This window comes from Miniopterus natalensis, chromosome 17 (assembly GCF_054644295.1).
Source record: "Miniopterus natalensis isolate mMinNat1 chromosome 17, mMinNat1.hap1, whole genome shotgun sequence".
Taxonomy (NCBI): Eukaryota; Metazoa; Chordata; class Mammalia; order Chiroptera; family Miniopteridae; genus Miniopterus; species Miniopterus natalensis.
This window is the reverse complement of record NC_142097.1, coordinates 24,189,286-24,213,945: the sequence shown is the minus strand read 5'-3', so window position 1 is coordinate 24,213,945 and position 24,660 is coordinate 24,189,286. Positions and strand designations below refer to the sequence as shown.

Genomic DNA, 24,660 nt, shown 5'->3' with positions numbered 1-24,660 from the left:
GCTGCTTCAGTTCCCTGGTTGTGGGGCTTCTGTTCAGCCAGATTTCAGGAGGCTCTGAGTGACGGTGGTTCTGTATTTTAGTTGTAATTTTGATGTGGCTGCGGGAGGCAGCGGGCGCAGCTGCTACCTACGCCGCCATCTTGTTCCTCTCTCCCTTCATTTTCAAGTGTGAAAATTGAGTCACGGGAAATTTAAGTGATTCCCTCCTGGTTACGTGGGTAATTAGTGACAGTGCCAGGGACTCTACAATCATTAGTAATTGGAATGAACCTTTATTTTTGTATTTTGTTATAGAAGCATGCATTTTAATTATTCCAGAAAGATGGAAGAATGTTAATTTCTATTTGTGTATAAAATGATAACATTATATACATCTCATAGGATTGTTGTAAGGATTAGTGACTATGTACAAGTAGGCTGAGTGCATGGTGAGGAGCAGAGGAAGCATTTTGCAAATGATGGCTACTGTTATATTTATGGGATTATGGGGTTACTTTGATTTTTTATTAGAATATACCACTTAAGATTTTTCTTTGTTAAAAAAGTATAAAAGAAATTTTCTCTCTGCCGTGGTTACAGCTTTCTTCATTCCCTAAGTGAGCTAATGATATTAGAACAATTAAACTCAACACAATGTCTCAAACTCAAACACAGTGCAGCTTTAGAGTTTATGTTTAAATTTTTTTTATTGTGGTATCATTTACTTTGGTAAATTCATATTTGAATTTAAAGTGCCCCAAAGCAAATAAAACTTTGTTATAAATTCAATTACTGTATTTTAATGTACATGTTACACACAATAGCTGCATAGTAGAATTACTATTACAAGCAGTTACATTCATGAGGCCCAGTACTAAGTTTTTACACTGCATACGGATTACACTAGGATAGATTGCATTATGATTACTGTTGCTTAGTACAGTAACTTTAGTACAATAGCTTATATGACTGCATTTTCAAAGCTTTAATGAAGTTAGCAGCATTTAACTGATAGTGAATTAAAACACTGTTATGTATACGATGTATTTTAGGTTAGATGCTTATGCAAGAATAAGCACTTAACATGCTGTTGTATCCTTGACAACAAAGTTATCCCTTTCACTAAATAGAATAAGCAACGCTAAAAGAAATCTGAAGTAACTGAAAGAAAAATTTCAACTTTATACCCCTGTATTATGTTAAAGATTATTTAACATAATTTTCTTCTGGTTAAAAAATACCTTTTTTTGGTTTTTGGTTGAAGAGAGAGAGAGAGAATGAGACAGAGAGAGAGATTTCCATTGAAAAGGCTGTACTAAAATGCTAACATAGCTATAGCCCTTGGATGATACTTTAGCTGGGAAAAAATGTATGGTGAGTGGTACTTAACATTTTTTCTGTTTAGAAAAAAATTAATAGTCTATAAATTTCTAATGTTTAAAACAGGTATTTTTTATTTAAGGTCTTAAAATAAACATACCTGTGTTAAACAAATTAGGTTGTTTAAAAAACTTGGCAACAATACCTGACTTATTCACAAATATATTTTCTATCCATATTTATTACAGTTTGAACAATTTAAAAACGTAAATCCTGCAAATACTCTTAACTTAGATAACAACAGTGTTATCTTAATTCACATAAATGATTGCAGGAAATATTTTTAAGACTTTATATAGTATTTTACCTAATGCTCACATCGAATACTCCAATTAATCACACTTAACTTTACAGATGGAAAAGCTGAGATGGTGAGAGGTTGGATAACTGTTCTAGAAACTGTAGTAATCAGCTTTTCATATTTTGTTTGAGCAGCTGGCCTCTTTTTTTTTGGTGGTAGGGGACACAATCTTTTAAAGCTCTTTGAATAAAGTAACTTCTGGAAATCACATAATGACTACAAAACACTTTCAGATGAAGATTAATTTTATTTAATCAAATCAGCACTGGGCTATGTTTTATAGTTTGCTCAAAACTGCTCATGGAAAGTAATTTATTTTTCTAAGTGTGCAAATGATTGTCTCAAAAGGAAAAATTTTGGTTAAGTGAACAGGGAGTCCTCTTTAAAAGATTGTTTGTGTTTTCTTTTTCAATTAGAAAAATCCTTTTAGATATAACCAGTGATGAATAACTCAGTGTAATTCTTAACATACTACAATCACATTTAGATAAACTGTTCCCTTTTCCTTAGAGCATTCAGCCATTTGAGTGAAATTTCAAAGACTTAACTAAGCTGCTAATGCTTACAGTCTCTGATAAAATTTCAAGGGAACAAAAACTATTATTTGGAGAATAAATAAAATAGAAACTATACTGAATTTCTGATTTTATTTTAAGCTTCCCCTTTCCAAAAAAATACATCCATAGTTAGATTCAGAGAAGTTTTGTCCCTGCTGTTTTTTTCCCCCCTGAGGAGAATCACACATCAATCATAACATACATACTTAATAACTTACATTTGGGACAGAAGGGGGTCAGCATGGCCCACCTTGGCCCATCCTAATGTCATTTTCAAATCAAGTCAAATACTGGCTTTGGATTAATTAGCTGCTGATGGAGGTTTGATAGAGGGAATACTGCACGACCTCCTCATGATAAGCCTGACTTCTATATCTGGTAGATTATCGTGTTTAGTCTGTAAACACCCTTCATCAGTGGCTGCTAAATGAAGGTCAAATCGAAGAGAAACAGATTTTTTCCTTAGTCGAGGGTTATCTTTGAAGAAGGAACCTTCCCATTCTTTAATAACTTCGTCCACTTTCTCTGTCCTGAAATGATAAAATAAAGCTTTCCACATGAAGAAGTATGGATATATTTTTAAATGTGTAACGTGTTCCATACAATAAAGAAGTCAAGAAGTTTGAATAATTTACATTTTTAGTTTAATTTACCATGTACATCGTGGAATTTATAATTTACATACTTTAAAAAATCATGTGACTAATTTCAAGGAATGCTGTGGAACTCTCATGTTTTGGTATATTTTTAGAAAAATAGTGAATTAAGGATTGAGCATTCCTTCATCTGAGTTTTTGTTTATGTATATTTACTCATGTCAGATTAAAAATCATAGCATATTAAAATTATGTTTGGAAACATTCAAGCAAAGATTACTGAGATGATTCAATCGAAGTTAATTTCTTTGCATGTTTATTATTATTTCTTAGTCAGAATTGTTTTACTTACTGAATAGTGCCATGAGCTTCAGTGCTCTCCTTGACGATATTTCCATTTAGTATTGCCTGTTTGGTCACTGTTTCCACCTTTTCATTCTCACACCTTTGTGGGACTTTCGTTGAAAAAGATATTTCATTTATAATGGCTGTGAAAATTTTATTTATGAAATATTAAATTATTGAAGTGCTAATCACAGTCACTTTATGTGTCAAAATTTATTTGAATATTGCTTATTTTTGCTGTTAGAGTGTTTATTTCTAATCCCTACAAATGGCACTTTACTTTTCAAGTTAGTTTACTTATATCAGAAACTCACCTGAAGGTAAAACAAAACCAACTCTACTTGTAGTTTTTTTTTCTTTTTTCCCTCCTTGGATACAACCGTAATATCTGAAATCATAGGAGCAGATAATTAGCAGATAATTGAAAACAATGCTCACCAATAAGAGAATGTTCATACAATGGAAATACTATTTAGCAGTGAAAATACATGAACTAAGGGTACACTGGATCTTTATGGATGAATCTCCCAAGTATAACATTGAATGCAGCTAATTTTATAAAGGTTAAAATAATATGCAAAACAATTCCATATTTTGTTTAGGGATACACACATATTAGTATAAAGGAATATAGAGGCTAGTAAGCATCAAATTCAGGAGCCAGGTTAGATGGAAGGAGGAGAATGAGATTGGGGGGAATGTGGTTTAGGTGGGGGGAGAAACAGTGGGGCATGTTGACAGACTTCAACAACATTGTATGTTTCATTGCCTGGGCTGGGGGAAGTGCATACATGGGAGATCATCACATCCTTCATGATAATTTCTTGTATATATTAAATATAGCATAATAAAAATTATCAGAATATTGAAGACCAAGTTACCAATATCTTGAAGGATTAGAAATTAAATAAAATTCACAACCTTTTACTTTATTTAATAATAAATTATATGTATATTTACATAATACTATTCTAAGCACTTTACAAACATTGATTCATTTAATCCTCACAGCAATCCTTTGAGGTAGGTAATACTGTTCTCATTTTATAGATGAGGAAACTGATGCACAGAGAGGCTTAGTAACTTGCCTGGCATCACTCAGTAAGTGGTATATTTTGAATTTATGTTTTTCAAAGATTTAGAAAATGTCAAGCCGTTATAGAGTAAAGCAGTTTCATCTATTTTTATAGAAGACTCAGAATTCTGAAGCAAGCAAGAGTAAAAGTTTCTTTTTAAAAGAAGAAGTGATAGATATATACAATGAAATATGACTCAGCCATAAAAAAAGAGAAAGAATGAAATCTTGCCGTCTGCAGCAACATGGATGGACTTAGAGGGTATTGTGCTAAGTGAAGTAAGTCAGACAGAGAAAGATAAGTGCCATATGATTTCACTTTTATGTGGAATCTAAAAAACAAATAAATGAATAAGCAGACCGGAAACAGACTCAGATACAGAGAACATTTTGATGGTTGCCAGATGGGAAGGGATTTGGGGGGATAGGATTAAGAAGTACAGACTGGTAGTTACAAAATAGTCATGGGATGTAAAGTACATCATAGGGAATACGGTTAATATTGTATTAACTATGTATGGTGTCAGATGGGTACTAGATTTATTGGGATGATCACTTCCTAAGTTATATAAATGTTTAGTCATTGGGTTGCGTGCCTGAAACTGATATAATATTGTATTTTGATTGTACTTGCAAATTTAAAAATTATTTACAACAAAGAAAGTTTTCTTTTTATGGGAGCATGCAAAATTGGAGGTTGTGCTGTGTTCAAAGCCATATGACGTCATAAGTGATTGCAGATTATGAAATTGTGTGAATTAATAAGAATTCCTCTTTGGTACCTTTTGTTATCAGGACATCTGGAAGTCTTCTAAATCAGGTACTCCAGACACCGTTGCTTTCCAGGGTTGTAATATTTTGGTGTTTGATGTGTGGTGGGGGTGGGCCTTTGTGCGGAGGGATGTGGTAGTAATAGTTTTCCAAACTTTCCTTGCAATAAGGCAATGACTAATTCCAAAAGGTTTGCATGGTAGGGAAAGTGAGGAAGTTTGGAAAGGTCATTTTTGTATCGATTGGGAATTATTTACATTTTGTTCTAGGCTTGATGTGCTCCGTGTTGTAGCTTATGCCCCTGACTTTGGCTATTTTGTTCAGAATTTATGGAGGCTAGAGATAGTTCTTCATATTCTTTGCAGTGCATACCAATCCTATTTAATTGTAGAAACTCGGTGAGCTCGCTATGGCCATGATGGTTTTTTTAGATTCAATTTCTCTGATTACCTCAACGATGACGTAAGTGGCTCTGTGTTTCTGGCCACTTGTCATGAGCTATATGGAATTAAGTACCTGATCTCTTCCTTTTCTAGGAGGCGGCGGTAGGTTGCTATTTCTTGTTCTAGCCTCATCTTTGTGTTGAGGAGCATCTCATGCTCTTGAAGCTGCTTTTCGATGCCGCGCCTCACTTCCTGTAGCTCTTTTTCTAGTCCTTCGATCACGGCCTCCAGGTCTTGTAGCTGCATCTGGTAATGCTGCTCACTGGCCTGTAGGGAGTTTTCAAGGCCCCTTTCCTGTTTTAGATAGATCTTCATCAGTGAATGAGTGAAACAAAATGTGTTTCTGAAATCTCATTTGCAGTGTCTTCATTCTATTGTGTTCTCTTCTTTCTTAAAAAGGTCGCAATACCATATCACTTAAGCGAGAGGTGTTTTCTTACAACTTTACGTATGACCCAAATATTTAAAAAAGTATTTATATATATATGTATGTGTGTGTGTATATATATGTGTGTGTATATACACACACACACACACACACACACACACACACACATATTTAGAGAGCCTACTATGTCAAAGAAATTCTGTGATAATTCATATGGCCAAATCATCATCATCATCATCATCATCAGTGTGATTATCACTCATTTTTAAGTATTGAAAATATAGAATATTAAATAACAAAGTCAAAGCAGACTGCTTATAAAAGGCATTTTAGGAAAGTGTTTGAATATTTTTCTATAGGCAATAGTATGGACTCCCCACGGAGGTGACTTTGGATAATGACAAAAGCTCTATTCCCCCACCCCAACAATGAGAGGGCCCCAGGGCAATAGGCAAGGATCACTTCGTGTCTGTAGGCATGAGCTAAGCCCTGAGCGACTGAGACAGCCTCGGGGAAGGCGGGAGGGCGGTAGCTGACCTAGGCCCGGGGTGGAATTCAGGCCTTGATTTCCTGCTTACAGGGAGGTGCTCGCTGTGTTATTGGGGTATCTCCCCCCTCGATGGAGTAACATGCGGGGACTCAGTGGGCCAGTGGCTCTGGAGATCAGGCTCACCACGGCATGGAGAGACTCAATTTCCACTTGCAGGTGGTGCCACTGGCGTCGGGCTTCCTTGAGTTCCGCTTGAGCTGCTTTCAAAGCCTCTTCATCTTTGTCCATTTTTTTGCTTATATCTTCTTCCAGCTAGAAAAGATCCAGCAAGAACAATAACAAAGAAAGAAAGAGCACCCTTGAAACCGAGGCATTTAAAAGCAATTATAGAAAAATAGCATAGGAATCGAATCATTATTTTCCTTAAGTTGTCAGATTATAATTTAGTGCTTAGTGACTAAATTAACTGTGTGAGCAAGTCAGTTGCACTCTCAGCCTCAGATGTAAATTGAACCTCAAAAGCCTCTTCCTACTATGGCAATTCTATGAAATGCAAAAAAACCCACCTATTTTAATAAAAAGTAGCAGTTTATAGGATCTAAGCTTGAGACCTCTGATTCTTAACTTTCCATTATTTATGACATTAATAAGGAAGAAGGATTGAAATTAGCTACTACTTCCCCCTATATTTTCTTGTAGGTTGCTTTATAAAAGCAGATAAACAGCTACATACCCTACATTAATCAATTATTGGACTGGGTACCTAGACAGGAAGTAAATATTGCTGGAAAGTATGTTATGAATAATTTAGAGAATTAAGTTATCATGGGCATTAGAAATTCTAAAATAGATTTCTTTGTTAGGCTAACCCACTGTTGATTTATCTTATGCAATATGATCTTTTTAGAAGGCATGCTAATTTTGGGTTTCTAGGGTAGTAGCAAAAACGACCTCTTTAAAAAAATATTTTCTGAATGTCTTCATATTAAATGACAAATGGACTGTTTTGTAGTTGGCTTTAAATATTCTTATGCTGATGTTGAAATTAAATGAAAGTACCTTTTGATAGAATTCTCAATATTTGGCCCCAAGAGCAGTAGGAGCAATGTATGAAATTAGTTGTAATATTTTGAAGCAAAAGTTACCATCTTTTTATGTTCTTATAAAAAATGCATTTAAAAATTAAAAAAAATCTTAATATGATGTTCAACACATTTTTTAAAAAGGAAACACTGCAGTAAATGAAAGTCTATAAATGGAGTTTAGGGCAAGGTATTAGAGAACAACATTCATACGTTTCTTTTGATTTGTTGTTTTTAGCATTGTTGGCAAAAGCAAGCAGCAACACATATCAGAGCAACTACTAAAGAAAGTGCTGAGAATTTAGGAAATAGGAGTGCATAAAAATGATGTTATTTACTGGTCTTTTGGATTTTGGAATTGGCAGTGAGGCTTGTGTGGTGGCTAGATTCTGAAGATGGCCTCCAGTGAACCACACATCCCAAAATTCATGTCTCCGTGTGGTGGCCGTCCACACAGAATCTGGGCTGACCTATGTCTTGCTTTAGCCCGTAGAATTTGGCAGAAGTGCCAGTTTTAGGCCTAAACCGTAAGAAGTCCTGACAACTTCCATTTCTATGCTTTTGGGAGCCCTGGACCAACATGAAAGAAGTCTGAATACTCTGTTGGAGAGATTGTGTAGAGAGGCCAGATGGAGGGAAACCTTTAGGCTACACGGAGAGAGGGAAACAGGCTCAGTTGTCTCCGATGAGCCAGCCTTTCAAAATCCCGTCAAGATGCCAGACACACGAATGAGCCACCTTGGATGACCCAGTCCAGTTGTGCCCCAAGATGATTGCAGTCCCAGCCAATGTCATGTACAGCTGAAGAGTCACCCCCAATGAACCTAGTCAACCCACAGGATCCTGAGAGGAAATACAATGTCTTCTTTAATCTAAGTTTTGGGGTGGTTTGTTATATTGCAATAAGTAACTAAAATAGCTCATGTTTCCTTATTTTGTAAAAATTAAACAAGCTTTCTTGAATTTATTTCAGCTTTCTGAATTCTTTGAAAACAAACCTCTAAAGTGGATATGTTAAAAAGACTCTAAACAAAACTTACTGTAGTCTTGCGTTTGGCTTAAGTTGATGCATTTCAGCATTGTGACTTCTAAACTAAATAACATGTCTTTTTACTATTGCAAAAATACAATGTTTATTAGGTTATAATTTTCAGAAATTGTCATTAAAAATTAGTTGTCACTATTTCCCCCCCTCTCTTTGTAAAAGGGTAGTGAACTATTCCAATAGTTAAATATCCCAGTGACTTTGCTTAGTCCAGGATACTGATCATTCTTTATGAAGACTGACAGTGTTATCAGGAGGTAAAACTTATAATGTTACTGAAAATGAATTGCTAATGCAGTAAAGTCCTATGCTTCCCCAGCAATATTTTTTTCCCTTTTGGTGATGTTCTTAAGTAAACTCTGCTGTATTGGGGTGCTCAGACTAGAACTTGAACTCAGATATGGTAGGTAAACTAAAAAAAAAAAAAAAAAAATCCATGCATTTCTGAATCTTCATTTCTGAAATATTTATTTAAAGATTAGAGATCATAATTAATTGCTAAAGGTGATTGTCACTTTAAAACAAAGTCAGTCTATAAAATTAGGATTTAACCCTTATTTAACTTGGCTCTCTCTTGTTTTTAAAACTTAAATATCGCATGCCTAAGTATTGGAAATAAACATTCTCATAGCACAAAAGCAAAAATCTGTTATCTAAGTGGAGAATCTATCAATGTGGGGGATTTTGATTGTCCCAGTTTATATCAGAATTGTTCTAAAAGCCCTATTCTCATGCCCAGATGATTTCTATTTATAACAATCTGGTAAAAAACACACACAACTGAACTCATTAAAAGATTTAGAAATATTTTAGTTAGTTTTTCTCTACAAAGTGTGCAAGCTATTAAATCTTACTATAAAGCTTGTCATTTTTAAGATGTCATTTCAGTGATCTCTGTAAATAACTCCTTAATATCTTCGAAGGGTATTTGAAATGCCCCCTCCTTGGAGGAAGTCTAAAAGGGGTTCAAGTGCACCATTTTACTGTATGTTAGACCCCATGTTTAATTAATGATCGTTATCTTGTAATTCATATAAAAATTAAATGCATCAATCGACATCTATTTCACGGTCATTTAACAGTACCGGCACAGCACTTCCCTGTGGTCCCCGTCACACCGCAGCAGACCTACATTCCTTCCCCAGTATATGCTGCATTGAAAAGGAAATACTGTACCTCAGAGAGGCCGGGGCAGGGACGGGGTGACATGGGCTGTCTCCTTATCCTGGAGGTGCCTGTCTGAATGGGTCATTACCTGGATCCTTGCTGGGAGCACCGTCTCTATCTGATTTCTGGTGAGGAGCTGCTCATAGTTTGCCCTGATCTCATTGAGGAGCTGGGACAGCTCCATTCTTTTCCCAGCCTCCACCTTGGCTCACTGAACCTCATCGATAGGGTAGGAGAGGGGAGGAGAAGGGAGGAGAGGAAAGGAGAGGAGAGGGGAGGAGAGGGGAGGAGAAGAGAGGGCCAGTCCTGCTGCAGCTGCAGCCACCGTCTGCCTCCCAGCCCCAGCCCAGCCTGCCGAGCCTTAAAGACGCAGAGCTCCCTTTTCAGAAGCCACGGGAATGCCCGGGTTTCTAGTCAATGATGCAAATATTTGGTAAGCCCTTTCCTGCTGCTGTTGTTGGTATAGTAGAAGTGTCAGACTCTCCATAATGGAACAAAAAAACAAAAACAAAACCCCACGAAAACATCCTCAGTTTCCTGAATTGGTTCTCTGTAAAACTGAGCACTTTGGGGGAGAGGGTCTGGAAGGTAATTGATTTTGTGGAAAGGAACTGGGGAATAATATAAAGAAAACTGTATTTTATTTTCCCAAGATATTGCATGGAAATAAATCTGGGCCCCAAACACGACAGCCGCACTCTTCTTTTATGGTTCTTCCCACCATTCGAATTCTTTAAACAGATGCAGTGGGAGGGCATTAGGATTTGTTGTAAGTTTTGGATACTCCGACAGTTGTTGGAGAAAGCTACCATCAGATTCAGCTGACAGTTGTCATTAGCCACAGGACTGACTGATTGTATTTCTCTCAGATACATGCTGTGCAGCTCATGTCAGGCTGCTGGCCTGCCAGCAGGTTTGATGCACTGAGGTGAATCCCTGAAGGCATATTACAGATGAAACCACAGCTAGAGATAAGTGCTAACAGAGTGCGAGAGCTGAGAGTTAACATGTCCCATGTTTTAACAGGGTTGAAAAAAATGCGACCAGATGGTCCCTGGACAGGGTAATTATTCACTGAAGTAAGATTTGGCGTGTGTGCAGTTGCTCCTCAACAGTCAACATAGAGTTAATGACGACTCATAGTTGTAAATATGACATTTGAGCAGCTCTTCCAACTTTAAAAATCACCTTTGCATCTGTCACTGCATCCAGTCTTCACATCCCTGTCATTTTGTAACCAAGGATGACAAGCCTGAGGCAGGAGGGGTTAAAGTGTCTTGCCCAAGGTCATATGGTGATGTAATGGCATTGTTGGGGCTGGAACTCTGGTTGGTTGTGTTCCATATATTGTTTCTTCTATCTCTGTATTGTTTCTCTCCCCACCTGAATTTCTTGTTTAATTTGGCCAGCTAGTTGCTGAAATATTTTTGAGAATAGATCTACCATTATTGTTATTTGTAGAATGGCTTGGCTGAAATTTTATCCCGAGCATAGTTCAGGAAATAGTCCTCGGCTCTAGCGCTCACAGGACCTTTGAATGTGTCTTACCCTCTCTTAATTTTTGAGTTAACCCACTGCTGGCCAGCCCAGCTGGTGCCTGGCATCCCCACAGTCTCCTCCGAACAAAGCTGGTCACTCCTGCCGAGAGGAGGGTCCAGATCATTCCTGTAGTCTGTTTAACCTGACCCAAGCCTCCTCCAACCCCGCCACCAGTCACAAGGATTGGTCTAGGGATGGACACTTGACTGAAGGACAGCTGATCCATAGGTCAGACACCTGTGATGTAGCCTGATACCAAAGCTGACTTGAGAGGGCCATTTACGATTATCTAGGCCTTTCTTGGTAATTGCAAAGGAGAAATATAGAGAATTAGGCACTTGGTAATGGGAGGAGAAGGCACTTGGTAATGGGAGGAGAAGGCACTTGGTAATGGGAGGAAAAGGAAGGAGTATAGATGCATAATTAGTCAGCAAATAAAGATGTATTTTTTTGGTACTTTAAAAAAATTGTTTTGAGTGACAGGCCTTTACTGTACTGGTTTTTCCCCTCTTATATTGTTGGTTTTTCTACTCCTTGGAGCATGCCTCTACATGGTATAGTTTCATGTATCACTTAAGAACATAATTAGACAAAGAGATTTGTATTGGAACGTGTTTGTCAGCATTTTCCAGCATGTTTTGAGGGGCATGAGCAATGCTTACATGCACTTCTGTATGTCCTGCACACACATTTCACGTGGAGTGATTAAGAAGAGAATAGCACACACGCAGGCGTGCTCTTGACAGATACCGGATTCATTCTTTGCTGCTGTAACTCAACAGTAAAAAGCAGGGCTGTTTCTCTGATCAAGGACTTTGCCTTGGGTCCTGTTTTCTCTGGCATCTTTCCTGGTGCTTTCTGTTCCTACCTTGTTCTCTGCAGCCCAACACACACACAGAATGTTTCATGCTTGAAAATGAATGTTATTAGAGGGTGAGGCTAGGTTAGGATCAATTCCATAGAGTTTCTGTGTAGTTTCACAAATGCAATTCAGGGTTACATTGTTAGCTTTGCAGACTCTTAAGCAGTAAACAAAACTTCTCAGGAATCCAGCTTCCTTTTCTCCACACTCATTTTCATCCCGAAGCGCCTTAATTACCCACCTTTGAGGTCACAGGCCTTAGGCTAAAACTGTGCATCCACCCACTGGTCCCACTTGCCCTACACATTTTGCTTTTCTGTTCCAGTCCCTGGAAGGGAGGTCTTTGTGGGGGTCCGCAGTCCATCTCCCTCACCCATTTGACAGGTATTCCTTTAGCTTCCCTTTCTAGCTTTAAAATCCTGACTTTTCTAAACCTCTTTTTTCTAGCTGATGACATTGGCCCTACTGTCTTCTGCTGAGTGTATTGAGGGAACATTTTAGCACATATGGGAGGACCTTATATGTTAGGTTTTGAGCCTGCATCAGAGATGGTGTGGTCATCATGCGGAGCGTTTTCTGGTAAAGAGTAGTAGTAAAGTGAAGATGGGCAGCGAGCAGAAAAATCAGAGGGCCGCTGATGACAGAGGAAGCAAGAGTTTGCAGACATTCCTCCGCGTGGCCTTTGACATCCACCCGACCTGAGCAAGCCTGTGTCTTGGTATGAACCTTCTCTGGTCCTGGGTACGTGTCCTGCACAACTACTGTAGCAGCGACAGTCTAGGCAGTCCTCAGAATCGAGCATTTACGTGTTTCAAATGCCGTGCATGCAGGACCCAGCTTCGGTTTCCCTCTTTTCTCCTCTCCAGTAGCTTCCCTGTGGACAGATTGTGTGGGGAGCATGAGTTTTTATCTGTAACCAAAGTTCATGTATCTTTAGATTATTTTTGCTCTTTGGTATACACATAATGGCTTGAATTATTGACTTCTATTTTCAGGCTTAAAATGCGATCCCGTCGCCCACCCTGGCTAGATGGACGTGCCTCTTCCAGAAGCAAACTGTCCTAATCCCGTGGCCCTTTCTGCCTTCTTGCCTCTGCACCAGGCCCATTGCCTCCTTAGTTTTCTGCTGCCAGGGGAGAGCCCTCCAGCTTACTGCGGGCTGGACTCTGCTCCCCGACAGCTTCTCCAGACGCAGCTGGGCCTGTCCCCCCCTCCTCCTCTCTTCTTGCTTTCAACTTCTCGGCCTGTCTCTAAGCGCCTGACACCTCCCGGACACTCAGCACTGTTGTACTATAGCATTGGGTGACACCATGTGCAGAGCTCATAGCATGCTTGCACTTGTATGTACACATGGATCCCTTTCTAAGCAAGCTTGATGTATAATAATTAGAGTCCCAGAAGTGGTACATTTAGGCTCTTTACAAAGACACATTTTACAAAAGAACTTTTAGCTGTGCAAGAAATTTTTTTTGTTTTTAATTTGTATTTCCTCACAAGCTTGGAAGAGGTGGTAACCTGACCTTGGCTGTTAAATGGATGACATTTAAAATATATAGATTAACAAAAGTTTGATTTCTCCACAACCTTTAAGTCAGGTTTAAAATGCTTGGTAATAGTTATTCCTTAACTAGACTGTGAATATCTCAGGGGCAAAGAAAGCATGACTTACATTTCTTTGGAAACTGCTCCAACTCCCATTGATTTAGTGGGTTTTCCCCACTAGTCCTTTAGATTTAGTCCTTATTTAATGTTTTTGAGCAAGTGAATAAATATCAGAGTAGACGATCTTTCATCGACTTTATATGTCTTATCTTGAAAATGAAATGAATATTGTTAAACTTTTAAAAATATGGTTTGAGTTCTGGAAATGTTTGCTGCAAGGTTTGTTTAGACTTTCTCATTGTATAACCAGGAGAGGACTTGCTGTCTTAGGGATTACTGCTGTATATTTAGGAAAGCATGATAATCTTGTCCTCTCGGGGGTGGGGCTGTGTTCGTAGTAGAGACACTAATACAGAATACCAGCAATTATTCAGTTTAATACAACTTAATTACGTAGGTCAGTGGTTTTCAACCTTTTTCATCTCATGGCACATAAACTAATTACTAAAAATCTGCGGCACAGCAAAAAATGTATTTTTTGCCAATCTGACAAATAAAAAGGTGTAATTTTGATTCATGCACACCGGATGGCTATTGTGTTGGCTATTGTTATATTTTTATTTGACAATCTAAGGGAAAAGAGGTCAGTGCCCCTGACTAAATAGTCTGGTATTGCATGTTTTAAAAATTCTTGCTGCGCACTGGTTAAAAATCGCTGACATAGATCATACCACTTTGCATGAATATAATACTTCTACTAAAGTGAATAATTTGGAGCATTTAGAGAAAGCTGGGGTCTGCAGTTTTTGCTCTCAAAAATCATTATTGTGTGCTTGCTTCAGCAGCACATATACTAAAGTTGGAGCTATTCAGAGGAGATTAGCACGGCTCCCTCACAAGAAAGATACGCAAATTCGTGAAAACTTCCATGACAGAAAAAAATCATCACCTTGGAGCCGTCCCTAAGCAGCCACAAGACTAGCTACTCGTGCTTTAAAAGAGACCTTCATCGAAGTCAGCACCATTTGAGAATTAAGAAAACATTTTCTACTCTGATAAATTCTCTGTGTTAATATTAAAGATGTAGTAAAACAACACCCCTCCTTCTTTCAACGGTGCGACAGCTTTGGGAGCTTGTTTGGAGGGTCAGGCAGGGGAGCGCAGCTACTCACATACCCTTGCCTGAAGAATGGTGCTCTCCTCCGTCCGGGAAGGTCCCCAGCCCGCAGTTCCGGAGGGGAGCACATGGGGCAGCGCGGGAGGGAGAGGACACTGGCCTAGCCAGCCCCATTAGCCGGTTCAACCCTGGTGATCAATGGGGTGACAGATGTCGCAGGCACATCACCCTCACATCCTTAACTTTGATAGTTAAGGATAACTTTGATAGTTTAGCTACATCACCTTTTTCCTTTTAACTAAAACTTCAGATAGTTAGCAATCAATTAGTTTTGAGCTATGTATGAAAAATAATCTGGCATTAAGATAAAACCATGCACCTGGCCGGTGTGGCTCAGTGGTTGAGCGTCGACCTATGAACTAGGAGATCAGGGTTCCATTCCTGGTGGGGGCACATGCCAGGGTCAGGGCTCATCCCCCGTGGGGGCGTGCAGGAGGCAGCTGATCAATGACTCTCTCATCACTGATGTTTCTAGCTCTCTCCCTCTCTTTTCCTCTCTCTGAAATCAATAAAATGCATATTAAAAGATAAAACCATGCAAAAATTCATTTTTTGATTTAGTGTTAACACAGTTGCTGATTTCTTGAAGACTGTAGTCTTCAATACTATGCTCATTTTGTAGTACAAAGTGTTCTGAAATTTGTGAACATTTGAAATTTCCTTTTAATTTTTTTGGACCCCTCAATTTGACTTTTGTTTCTCTTTGGCTTCTTACGCCACTGGTACACTCAGTAAAATTTTTTTAAAAGTCCAATACATTTAAAGTTGTCTTCTGGCTTAAATTATAAACAATTACATTGGGAAATTAATACATTTTCTGAAATTTAGTCCAGTCTATGTGAAAAAAAAAAAAAAAACAATTAGCAGGGCAAGCATACCTGCCCTTCCCCGATTCCACATTCTGTCACACCTTTTACAAGTTATTTTCACACTTTTGCCTTCAGAAAAATTCATTATACTAATCCTTTAATATTCAATTCCTCCTTAACCACCTTTTCGAATGTCTCCTCTCATCAGTTGCTCAGTCCATCGCTCATTGCTGACTCCAGAAATGAAATTTGGTGATATGTTGACATACAGGTACCACAAGTTCAGTTACTCTCAAAAATCATTATCTTGGAAGCTTCTCTAAGTAGCCAGAAAACAGTGACTCATACGTTGAAAGAAATGGTCATTGAAGTCAGCACTATTTGAGAATTAGGGAAACATTGTCAGTTCTCCTTGAGAAATCTTAAGTGTTAATCTTTTAGGATTAACTCTGATCTTTTTTAGCTGTATGATTCTATAGTCCACCTTTGAGAGTTTAGCTATAGTACCTTACCCACTGTACCTGCACATTTTAAGCAATCAATAATTGTTTTTGTGAGTTGAGTCAAGTACCTATAAGGCAGACTTTGCTTGATTTCTTTCTGCATGTGGCATGTGTGATTTTGTGACTCACTTCTGGAAGGGATTTCTTTGTTGTTAGTATCAGATAGTGTTCTATTCGCTCTGCAGGAAAGAAGACGCAATGTACAGACATTTTCTCTCTTTTTAAAAAAATATATTTTTATTGATTTCAGAGAGAAGAAGGGAAAGGGAGAGAGAGAGAGAAGCATCAGTGATGAGAGCATCATTGATTGTCTGCCTCCTGCACACCCCTGCTGGGGATCGAGCCCTGACCGGGATTTGAACCGAGATCTCCTGGATCATAGGTTGATGCTCAATTGCTGAGCCACGCGGGCTGGACACATTTTCTCTCTTCTAACTTCTCTTTCAAGTAAAACAGATAATCTATTCCACTTTAAAAAGGGGGTAAGGTTTTGAGATTTCATGGTGGGAGGGTACCTCACCCCTTATCTGATGGGCCAAGCTGAGCATTTTGTACTATGTTGACATTTGCAGTATCTCAGCTAATTTGGGGGCTGTAGTATTTGCAAGATAGGGGCTGATATCTGCAGTTAATAATTTTGCTTCCAGATATTTTTCATACATTAAATGGAAACTTTTCTGTCTGAGTTATTAATTGAAGAAGCCCAAGATCTTGGATTTTTTTTTTTCCTTAAGAGCTTTTAAAAATAAACTTCATTAGAGAATATAGTATTTTGGAAACATATTGCTGAGGTGAAATCATGAAATTATCTCTGTGCACAAATTGGTTCTTGGTGGATTCACCCAGGAGGAGCTTTTTACATTCCCGGGCTCCTGAAAACTATAGTTCTAGCTCCAGGGCCTGAAAAGTCCACGCCAGTTCCTTCATCTCAGTCGTAGCCGAATGGGATGCACCGGCGGCGGCGGTGATCTGAGGTTGAAGCAGTCCACTCTGAAATACCATCACAGAGCAGAGTCAGCCACTGAGAGAATTCCTCTCCCCAGCATTGCAATGGATATTTATTAGCTTCCAAAAATGACCTTGTTCTTTTAATTTCTTAGAATGCTCTGTATTATAACTCTGTATCATAACATAATTTATGATATTTGGCTGTTGCAGTTTCTTGAAAACAGTTCCCAGAACTTAGAACAAGTCTCGTGATGGGTAGGTTGAAAGATAGTACCTGTCTCAAATATCAGTTGTCCTTCCCAGCTGACAGCCAACCAGAGTTTCCAGACTGAACTTGATTGAGGTCTTCCCAGCTCTCCCACCTCTGGGCAGCTCCTGCATCCCTCTGGAGAAAGATGACGAAATTCTCCTTAAAGTTGTAAATCATTTCCTGGGAAGTTTATGCAGAAGTCAATGTAATTTATATATCTATAATTGTACAATATTACAACAATACCTTTTAGGGTGATCTTTTCTTTGTTCTTTTAAAAAGTAGCTATGGGAGTGTGACTTTCACACTTGTAATTTGTTTTGCTACTTGCTAGATCTTTTGAACACTACCCAAGCCTATGGTGTCCTTAAGAAGCAAGCTGGAGCCAAGCGACGCCCTCCCTATTGCAGTTTCGTAGTGAGCTCTCATATGCTCTCGTATTTCTTACGGTTCTGGCAGCAAAATAAACACTTCATCTCTCCCTCGCTCAGTTTATGTATTTTACATACGATCCATCTGTGATACACTCTGGGCTTGTCCTTTATATGCCACTTAAATAGTAACAAAATAGTGTTTGCTTCTTTCCACTTTATCATTTTATACTGACATTGATATTGCAAATGAGTAAATTATTTTTTAACAGAGCTTGAAAAATATTTCCTGGTTGTCAAGTGTCATATTTGAGCCACTGGGAATTTTTAAAGTGATTTATTACTTGCAGCATTTTATTATTTAAGGAGATTGTTTGGGAAACATTACTTGGGTTCCATCATGGGTGATTTATAGTAATTGCTTTGTCTCCACTTGTAGATCTTTGAACAATGTCTAATTCCATGATGTCATTAAGCAAGTTTGGGCTACTTTCTGTAGAGTCTCAAATCCTTTGCCTGTTTCTGCTTCTCTGCCTACTGTAAACTTTGTTTCATGTTTCTAATCTCTGTGAAGATGGATGCCACTTCCACCATTCTCACCATTCTTGTCAGTTGGTTGTCCCCTGAGGTCAGAAAGACAAGTACAACCTTATGATGTGGATCAAAATCAACAGATAAAAATTCACGTGCAAGTAGGCACTGGCTCTTCCTCCTTATAGAGAAGTCTGACTCCTAGAAGAAAGAAACACATTTCTCGAATTTAAAAGTTGACCGGAGAGCTTGAAACTTTAGTTTCAAGGCAAAACATATGCTTGTTGTGTAGGTTTAAAATAATGTCAGGGCAGGTAATAACGTGTGAACATCCTGTTCTTAACATTTTATTCAGCACTCTAAGTGTATTTCAAGATCCAAAATGGTTCACCAGTTTCAGTTTTAAAAACTGAAGTGCTTTTAACACATTATATTGCATCTCAGTATGTTCTAGCCTTCTCTAAAACTGTAAACAACTATTTCGTACAAATGTAGCATCTTAACTCAAGGCAGGGAAACAAAGATGAGAGTTTCCACCTCAACATGGTTTTTAGAGTAGCTGCATATTGTTGCCTCCACATGAGGATAATACTGGCTGGAAACATAGGTCCCAGGTGGTACAGGACTAGAAGACTAGAGCTGGGAAGATGCACAGAGAGAGGCTTCCTGATGTGGCTGTGATGGCCCAAGAGACTGGAGGCTGCACTCAACTTGTTTCCATTTCTGTCCTTCTGCCATTAATCCAGGCTCGATCAGTTGGTTCACATTTCTTAATTTTTTGGTACTGGAGAAACATCCAAGATTTAATTTTTTAATTATTATTTTATTTTTTGATTAGAGTTTGCATTCAACATTATTTTGTATTAGTTTCATATGTAGAGCACAGTGGATAGACATTCATATACTTTACAACGTGCTCCCTCTGATAATTTAAGTGCCCACCTGCAAGATTTAATTTACTGTAGTGGTTTGATGGGAAACATGTTGGATTTAAGACAACTTAACATTGTTCTTTTTCTTTGAGTAGTGGTTTCATGCTTGGCTATTTATTTTATTCTGTGGTTAGCTATTTAAGCAGAAGTCTTGTTGTGCCTGAGTTAATTTTTATATTTTATTCCATGTGCCTAGAAAATGAAAAACTACATTTTTAGGTTGTCTTGATTATTAAGATTTGATACTCCATACAGCGTTGTTGGTTTTATATTTGAAGGTACAATTTACATGAACTATATTCAGGTTTATCCTTTTGTAATTTTAAATTAGAATTTTCCTGCCAAGTCCCATGTTCTTTTCTTGAGGATTGGTTTATGGGGTTGATGTTCTAATTTGTGATCTGCTTCTATGAAATTCCTCGAGTGGCGATGTTCTCACCCAGCCTATGTCCTATGTCTGTTTTTTCCTGGGACTGACCTTAAACCACCTCCTGTCCTGCTTTAACAGGCTTCATTATCCCAAGCAAGGCAAGACAGCCACATTGACCACCCATAGGGTAAAAGACCTCAGCAATGAAGAGTGAGAAAAGGAAACACCACCTTGGTTAACAGACAATTTTTGACTAGAGATGTGGCTAGATTTGGCACAGGAACAGGTATCTCAGCATTTGTTCTCTTTGGGGCTTTCAAGGTTTTCAGAAATCTGGCACCATATCACATATCGCACCTTACTTCCCAAGACTATAATTCTGACCAGTCTCCTACATGTCCTGCAACTACACCATGTCTGGTTCCTGTGGCACTTCTGGTGAGTATTGTGAAATCAAGCCCTTCACTTTGAGCACCGTTTAGTGTTTGCTGCCCTCTTTGTGTTTAGCTCTCCTGTCCATCTAAAATGTAGCCTGCTTGAAGTTGGAGGCTTAGCTCCTATTTCTTTTTATCAGTGATGGACATTATGAAACCAGGCATTAATTAATTATAGATTGATAATTCTAACAATGGCATCCTTCTTTGTGGGCTCAGCCATTGGCCATAGTTTTAGGGACACTGAGGTTTAATTTTAGCTATCACTGAGGTCTAATGTGATGTTAAAAATGCCCACATACGAAATGGCTGTAATCTTGAGTTTTATGAAGAAGGTACTGGTAAATAGTGAATTAATATCAGTAGTATAACATAGCAGCTAGATCATAACCTACAGATTCATTTCTAGGTAAAATATTACATTTCTTAAAAAACACACAACCCAGCAATAATGTAATTACCATGCGAAAGTTAAGTTTATTGAAGCATAGAAACAATGAGAGCAAAGTTGTCATTTCGACTTTTTCAAGAAAGTTGTCATTTTGGCTTTTTCAAGAGCTTTCTAACAAGAAAAGAAGAGGCTGCAGGAAGGTTGGTTAGTTAGCGGTTTCTGTACAGAAACTTTTCCCGGAAGCTGTTCAGAAGGATGGCTAGATTGATGCGATGTCTTCATTTGTGTCCTTTACATTGTTTTTCTCTGAAAGACACTCTGGATGATCTGGAAGTTTCTCATTTGACTTTCACCTCAGAAACATTGCTGACATGAGATGAGACCACCTTGCCGTCTACCACCTCCTCTACGATGGTCTTAGTCACTCTTGTCTTGGTTGGATCTGAAAAATCACAGAATCACAATGTCAGTCTGGAAATGATCTGGAAAAATACAAGTGCATTCATTAAGTATGTTCTCTCTGGGTAGGATATGTAAACAACAGTATATACTTTTAATATGACAAGCAAAACATGTTTCTACTTTTCAATTATGAACATTAAAAAATGCCTACCTCTTCCTTGGTTAGAGCCAGATCTTGAGTCACCAGATACGGAATCCCTGGATCCTGTGTTTCTGGATCCGGAGTTTCTAAAATCAGATCCTCCAAAACCAGAACCGCTGGAGAGAAAAAAGAAAAGGAAAAGAATTGTTTTCCTTTGCATTTTGCGAAGGCAGGAGAAACCCTCCCTGCAGAGGGCTCTCCGTGATGAAGGTAGATGTCATTTGATTGGACTGTTACTGTGACTTTCTAAATACAAGTGCAGCCCCAAGCCCCTTTTTGGGTTCATGGCATAAATACAGCAAGGCGTATGCCTTTTAGCGGGTTCGTGACTTTGGTTTACCCTCCCTCTCCGTCGAGCAGGCGGCGGTAGGTCTCAATCTCCATCTCCAGGCGGGTTTTGATGTCCAGCAGTTGCTCATACTCTGCGTTCTGGCATTCGGTCTCCGCCCGGATCTGGCAGAGCTGCTCCTCCAGGCTGCTGATCCGCATCTGAATTTCTGACAGCTGGGCCATGTAGTTAGCCTCTGTGTCGGCCAGGGTCCCTTCCAGGGAGCTTTTCTAAGAGAAAAAGAAATAAACAAAAGAAAACAATTCATGATGAAAAGAAGTCATTGATAATTCTTAAAAATTATAAAATTTTATAAGTTACCGGGAGACGTACACCTTCACCAAATTACAAGCTATACTGTTATAACGTTGCTTTCTTAAGTTTAGTTAGCATTACTTTTCAAAATGAAATCTTTTATGGGAATAGCGTACATTATCTTTCCTTGGAATGTTTTCTGCTTTCTGTGACCACGATGCAGCCCTCCTTAATACTGCTTCCATTAGGTGCCAGGCGGAGCACCTTGGCAAAGGGGGAAAGCTGACTGCTTTAGCTCCCTGTTGGAGACTTTGGAAAGCGCTTCGCACTTACCATGGCCAGTTGGGACTGGAGCTCAATTTCCAGGGCCTGCAGAGTCCGTTTCAGCTCCGTTATCTCATTCTTGGCGGAACTGGCTGCCCCAGCGTCAGTGGAGATCTGGGCCTGCAGTGATGCACTCTAAATAAAAATAAAAAGCAGTCACCTGGGCTGGTGGGATGAGTGGCAGTGGCGCAGGCTTAGCTGCCCAGCGGTGATCATCTACCTGCTTGTTAAACTGCTCCTCCGCCTCCCTGCGGTTCTGCTCGGCCAGCTGCTCGTACTGCGCCCGCATGTCATTGAGTAACTTGGTCAGGTCGGTTCCCGGGGCAGCATTCATTTCTACTGTCACTTCCCCTCCGGAGCTTCCTTGCATAGCCTTCATTTCCTAGCAGAAAGAAAAAAAAAAAAGACCAAAGTGATGAAAACAGAAAAGCTACGAACTTCCTAAAATGTATAGTTGAAACTAGGACACTGAAGAGGAAAAACCCCCCCAATCCCACCAAATTCAGATGTAATTCCCTCATTATTACTATTTTTCCTGGTCCTGGTCCATTCAGTTAGATTTTATTTTATTTTTATAGAATGGCTATGGAGGAAAATAGGTAGGCCGGTGTCTTTTAATAACGCGGGAGGTGTCGCTACCTCCTCGTGGCTCTTCTTCAGGTAGGCCAGCTCCTCGGTGAGGCTCTCGATCTGCATCTCCAGGTCGGAGCGGGTCATGGTCAGCTCGTCCAGAACTTTCCGAAGGCCGTTGATGTCGGCCTCCACCGTCTGCCGGAGGTGCAGCTCGTTCTCATATCTGGAAGGGGCAGCAGTGAGCCAGGAGAGTACCCTTCAAAGGGCACATCCCACCTCATATATTCAAGGAGTTTTCTCCTCTGAGCTACTGGATAAACAAAGGCTACTAAGCTTTCTCTTAGGAATTTTTCCCCTGTAAAGAAAAATATGAACCTAATGTTAATTCTATTGGTGGCTAATAATTTTTATGACACAAGTTTCATTCTTAATTTGTCTCTTTTTCTTGTTGGTGAAATGATGGCTTTTCAAGTTTACGTTTGGGGTGTTTGTGAATTTAGGTCTTGATCCCCTAAAAGATGTCAAAAAATTTAGAATAAATTAAGCAGATTGAATTTTACTTTTCCTACAACACTTGTTTTCAAGTCTTCACTTTTCTTACTTCAGCCTGAAGTCATCAGCAGCCAATCTGGCATTGTCAACCTGCAACATGATCCCAGCATTTTCAATAGTGGCAGTAATGATCTAAAAAAGGCAAAAATAGTGAATGAATCATGGATGTTTTTTACCTTGTGTCTGCATGCCCACCTGTGATGGTAGATGCTCCTGAGTTAGCTTTTAAAGGTGAATTGCTTTGAAAACTTGCTTAGTAATGCCACCTACATTGATGACCCTGGTGTATTTGGACTACATCTTTCCGCAAAAAGGTAATAGTTTGCGCAGTTACTGGGAAAGGCATAGAACACAGCTCTCTGCATGCTTTTGCTGCTTTGGAAGATCAGTTATTCTATGAGCTCTTTCAGAAAATAGTGTGAAAAGTGAGCTTCACTTCCTAAAAAGTGGCAAAACACTTTAGGCTCCACCACATTCTTATATAATATTTGCACCAGATTTTCTAAAAAGAAAAATGGTTGTAAAGACTATTCAAATCTAGCAGGACTCTAGAGTATGTCAACCTGCCGGAATCAATCATGAAATAGATTAAGCTAGTTCTGACTCATTGCCATCACTCACATATACATATTAGTTGCCTGTTATTGTATAAATTTTACTCTTATGTATAAATATTCAAATTTGAAATGTAAACAGAAAATTAATGTGGTTGGGTGTCATATGTAGTACTGTCATAGTTAAAATACACCAAGTCCCATTTTTCCATATTCGACAGACAAATATGTTTTCAAATAATGCCTTGACTTAAAATCTTCATTACAGTACATGTTCTAAATAAAAGCAAGAGACCGTAGAAACTTAGCAGTGGATAGCGTCTTACCTGATTCTTAAGATCTTCAATTATTGGGTAGTATTTGCTGTAATCTCTTCCAGAGCCACCATCTCCAGACCTGGGCCCATGTTTCTCATACCACTCCTTGATTTTCTTCTCCAGATCAGTGTTGGCCTCCTCCAGGGCTCTGACCTTGTCTAGGTAGTTGGCCAGGCGGTCATTGAGGTTCTGCATGGTTTGCTTTTCACCTCCAGAGAAAAGCCCCCCGTCTCCGATACCACCCCCCACACCACCACCATAGCCGCAGAAGCCTCCACTGGCACCGCCACCGAATCCAGAACCCCTGCCGAACCCAGAACCCCCTCCAAAGCCAACTCCAGAGCCTGAAGCTCCTCCAAAACTACTCCCTACTGAGCAGCTACCAAAACCCCCTGCAAAGCCGCCTCCAAAGCCACCGCTCAGGCCACAGCCGGCGGCCCCTCCTCGGAAGCCCCGGGTGGCGGTGCCCCCCAGACCACATCTGCTCCCGCTGCTGAAGCTGCTGCCACCAGCAGACACCCTGACCGAGCTGCTGCCTGCAGCCCGGGAGGAGATTCGAGACGAGCAAGACATGGTGCTCCTGCAAAGGTTTAGCTTGTCCAGGCGAACAGGGGAGGTGACAGTGCAGAGTGTGTTTGCAGGCTGCCTGTTTGGCTCTTATATACACACTTTTAGGGTGTTCCTTTTCCGTGGCCCTTCTTAATCCCTGTTACAGTTTTGCTAATCCGCAATTGGATCATTTCTTTTTCCTGGACCCACTCTACTGGCTCTTTTTCTGAAGCTGGGTCAGAGCCTCGGGGCATTTACTACAACAA

At 39.4% G+C, this 24,660-nt stretch overlaps 2 protein-coding genes, 1 long non-coding RNA gene and 1 other non-coding gene across 4 annotated transcripts in view; 2 read left to right on the top strand and 2 right to left on the bottom strand.

The window, feature by feature from the left end:
- Window positions 1-24,660, top strand: part of LOC148091265 (uncharacterized) — a 54,598-nt gene that overhangs the window by 476 nt on the left and 29,462 nt on the right. The window lies entirely within an intron of this gene.
- Window positions 1,803-9,818, bottom strand: KRT222 (keratin 222). Its single transcript, XM_016215117.2, has 6 exons — window positions 9,708-9,818; window positions 6,509-6,637; window positions 5,521-5,741; window positions 3,473-3,546; window positions 3,166-3,301; window positions 1,803-2,747 (listed from the first exon to the last, which is right to left on the bottom strand). Exons 1-6 carry the CDS (start codon window positions 9,801-9,803, stop codon window positions 2,519-2,521), a joined length of 885 nt encoding a protein of 294 aa, XP_016070603.1. The 5' UTR covers window positions 9,804-9,818; the 3' UTR covers window positions 1,803-2,518.
- LOC148091266 (U6 spliceosomal RNA) lies at window positions 14,452-14,558 on the top strand. The gene has a single exon (XR_015715969.1). It is a non-coding gene; the product is annotated as a U6 spliceosomal RNA (small nuclear RNA).
- Window positions 20,665-24,418, bottom strand: KRT24 (keratin 24). The gene is made up of 8 exons (XM_016215096.2): window positions 23,855-24,418; window positions 23,024-23,106; window positions 22,489-22,645; window positions 22,070-22,231; window positions 21,859-21,984; window positions 21,283-21,500; window positions 20,952-21,058; window positions 20,665-20,780 (listed from the first exon to the last, which is right to left on the bottom strand). The coding sequence occupies exons 1-8, from the start codon at window positions 24,416-24,418 to the stop codon at window positions 20,677-20,679; spliced, it is 1,521 nt and encodes a 506-aa protein (XP_016070582.2). The 3' UTR covers window positions 20,665-20,676.

Coding starts and splice junctions, on each gene's coding strand:
- KRT222 (XM_016215117.2), bottom strand. CDS start 9,803: ATGGAGCTGTCCCAGCTCCTCAATGAGATCAGGGCAAACTATGAGCAG. Junction 6,638..9,707: donor TGCTCCCAGCAAGGATCCAG/GTAATGACCCAT, acceptor GATCTTTTCTAG/CTGGAAGAAGATATAAGCAA. Junction 3,547..5,520: donor CTAGAAAAGGAAGAGATCAG/GTACTTAATTCC, acceptor CTATGATTTCAG/ATATTACGGTTGTATCCAAG.
- KRT24 (XM_016215096.2), bottom strand. CDS start 24,418: ATGTCTTGCTCGTCTCGAATCTCCTCCCGGGCTGCAGGCAGCAGCTCG. Junction 22,232..22,488: donor TGAAGAAGAGCCACGAGGAG/GTAGCGACACCT, acceptor TCTTTCTGCTAG/GAAATGAAGGCTATGCAAGG. Junction 21,985..22,069: donor AGGAGCAGTTTAACAAGCAG/GTAGATGATCAC, acceptor ATTTTTATTTAG/AGTGCATCACTGCAGGCCCA.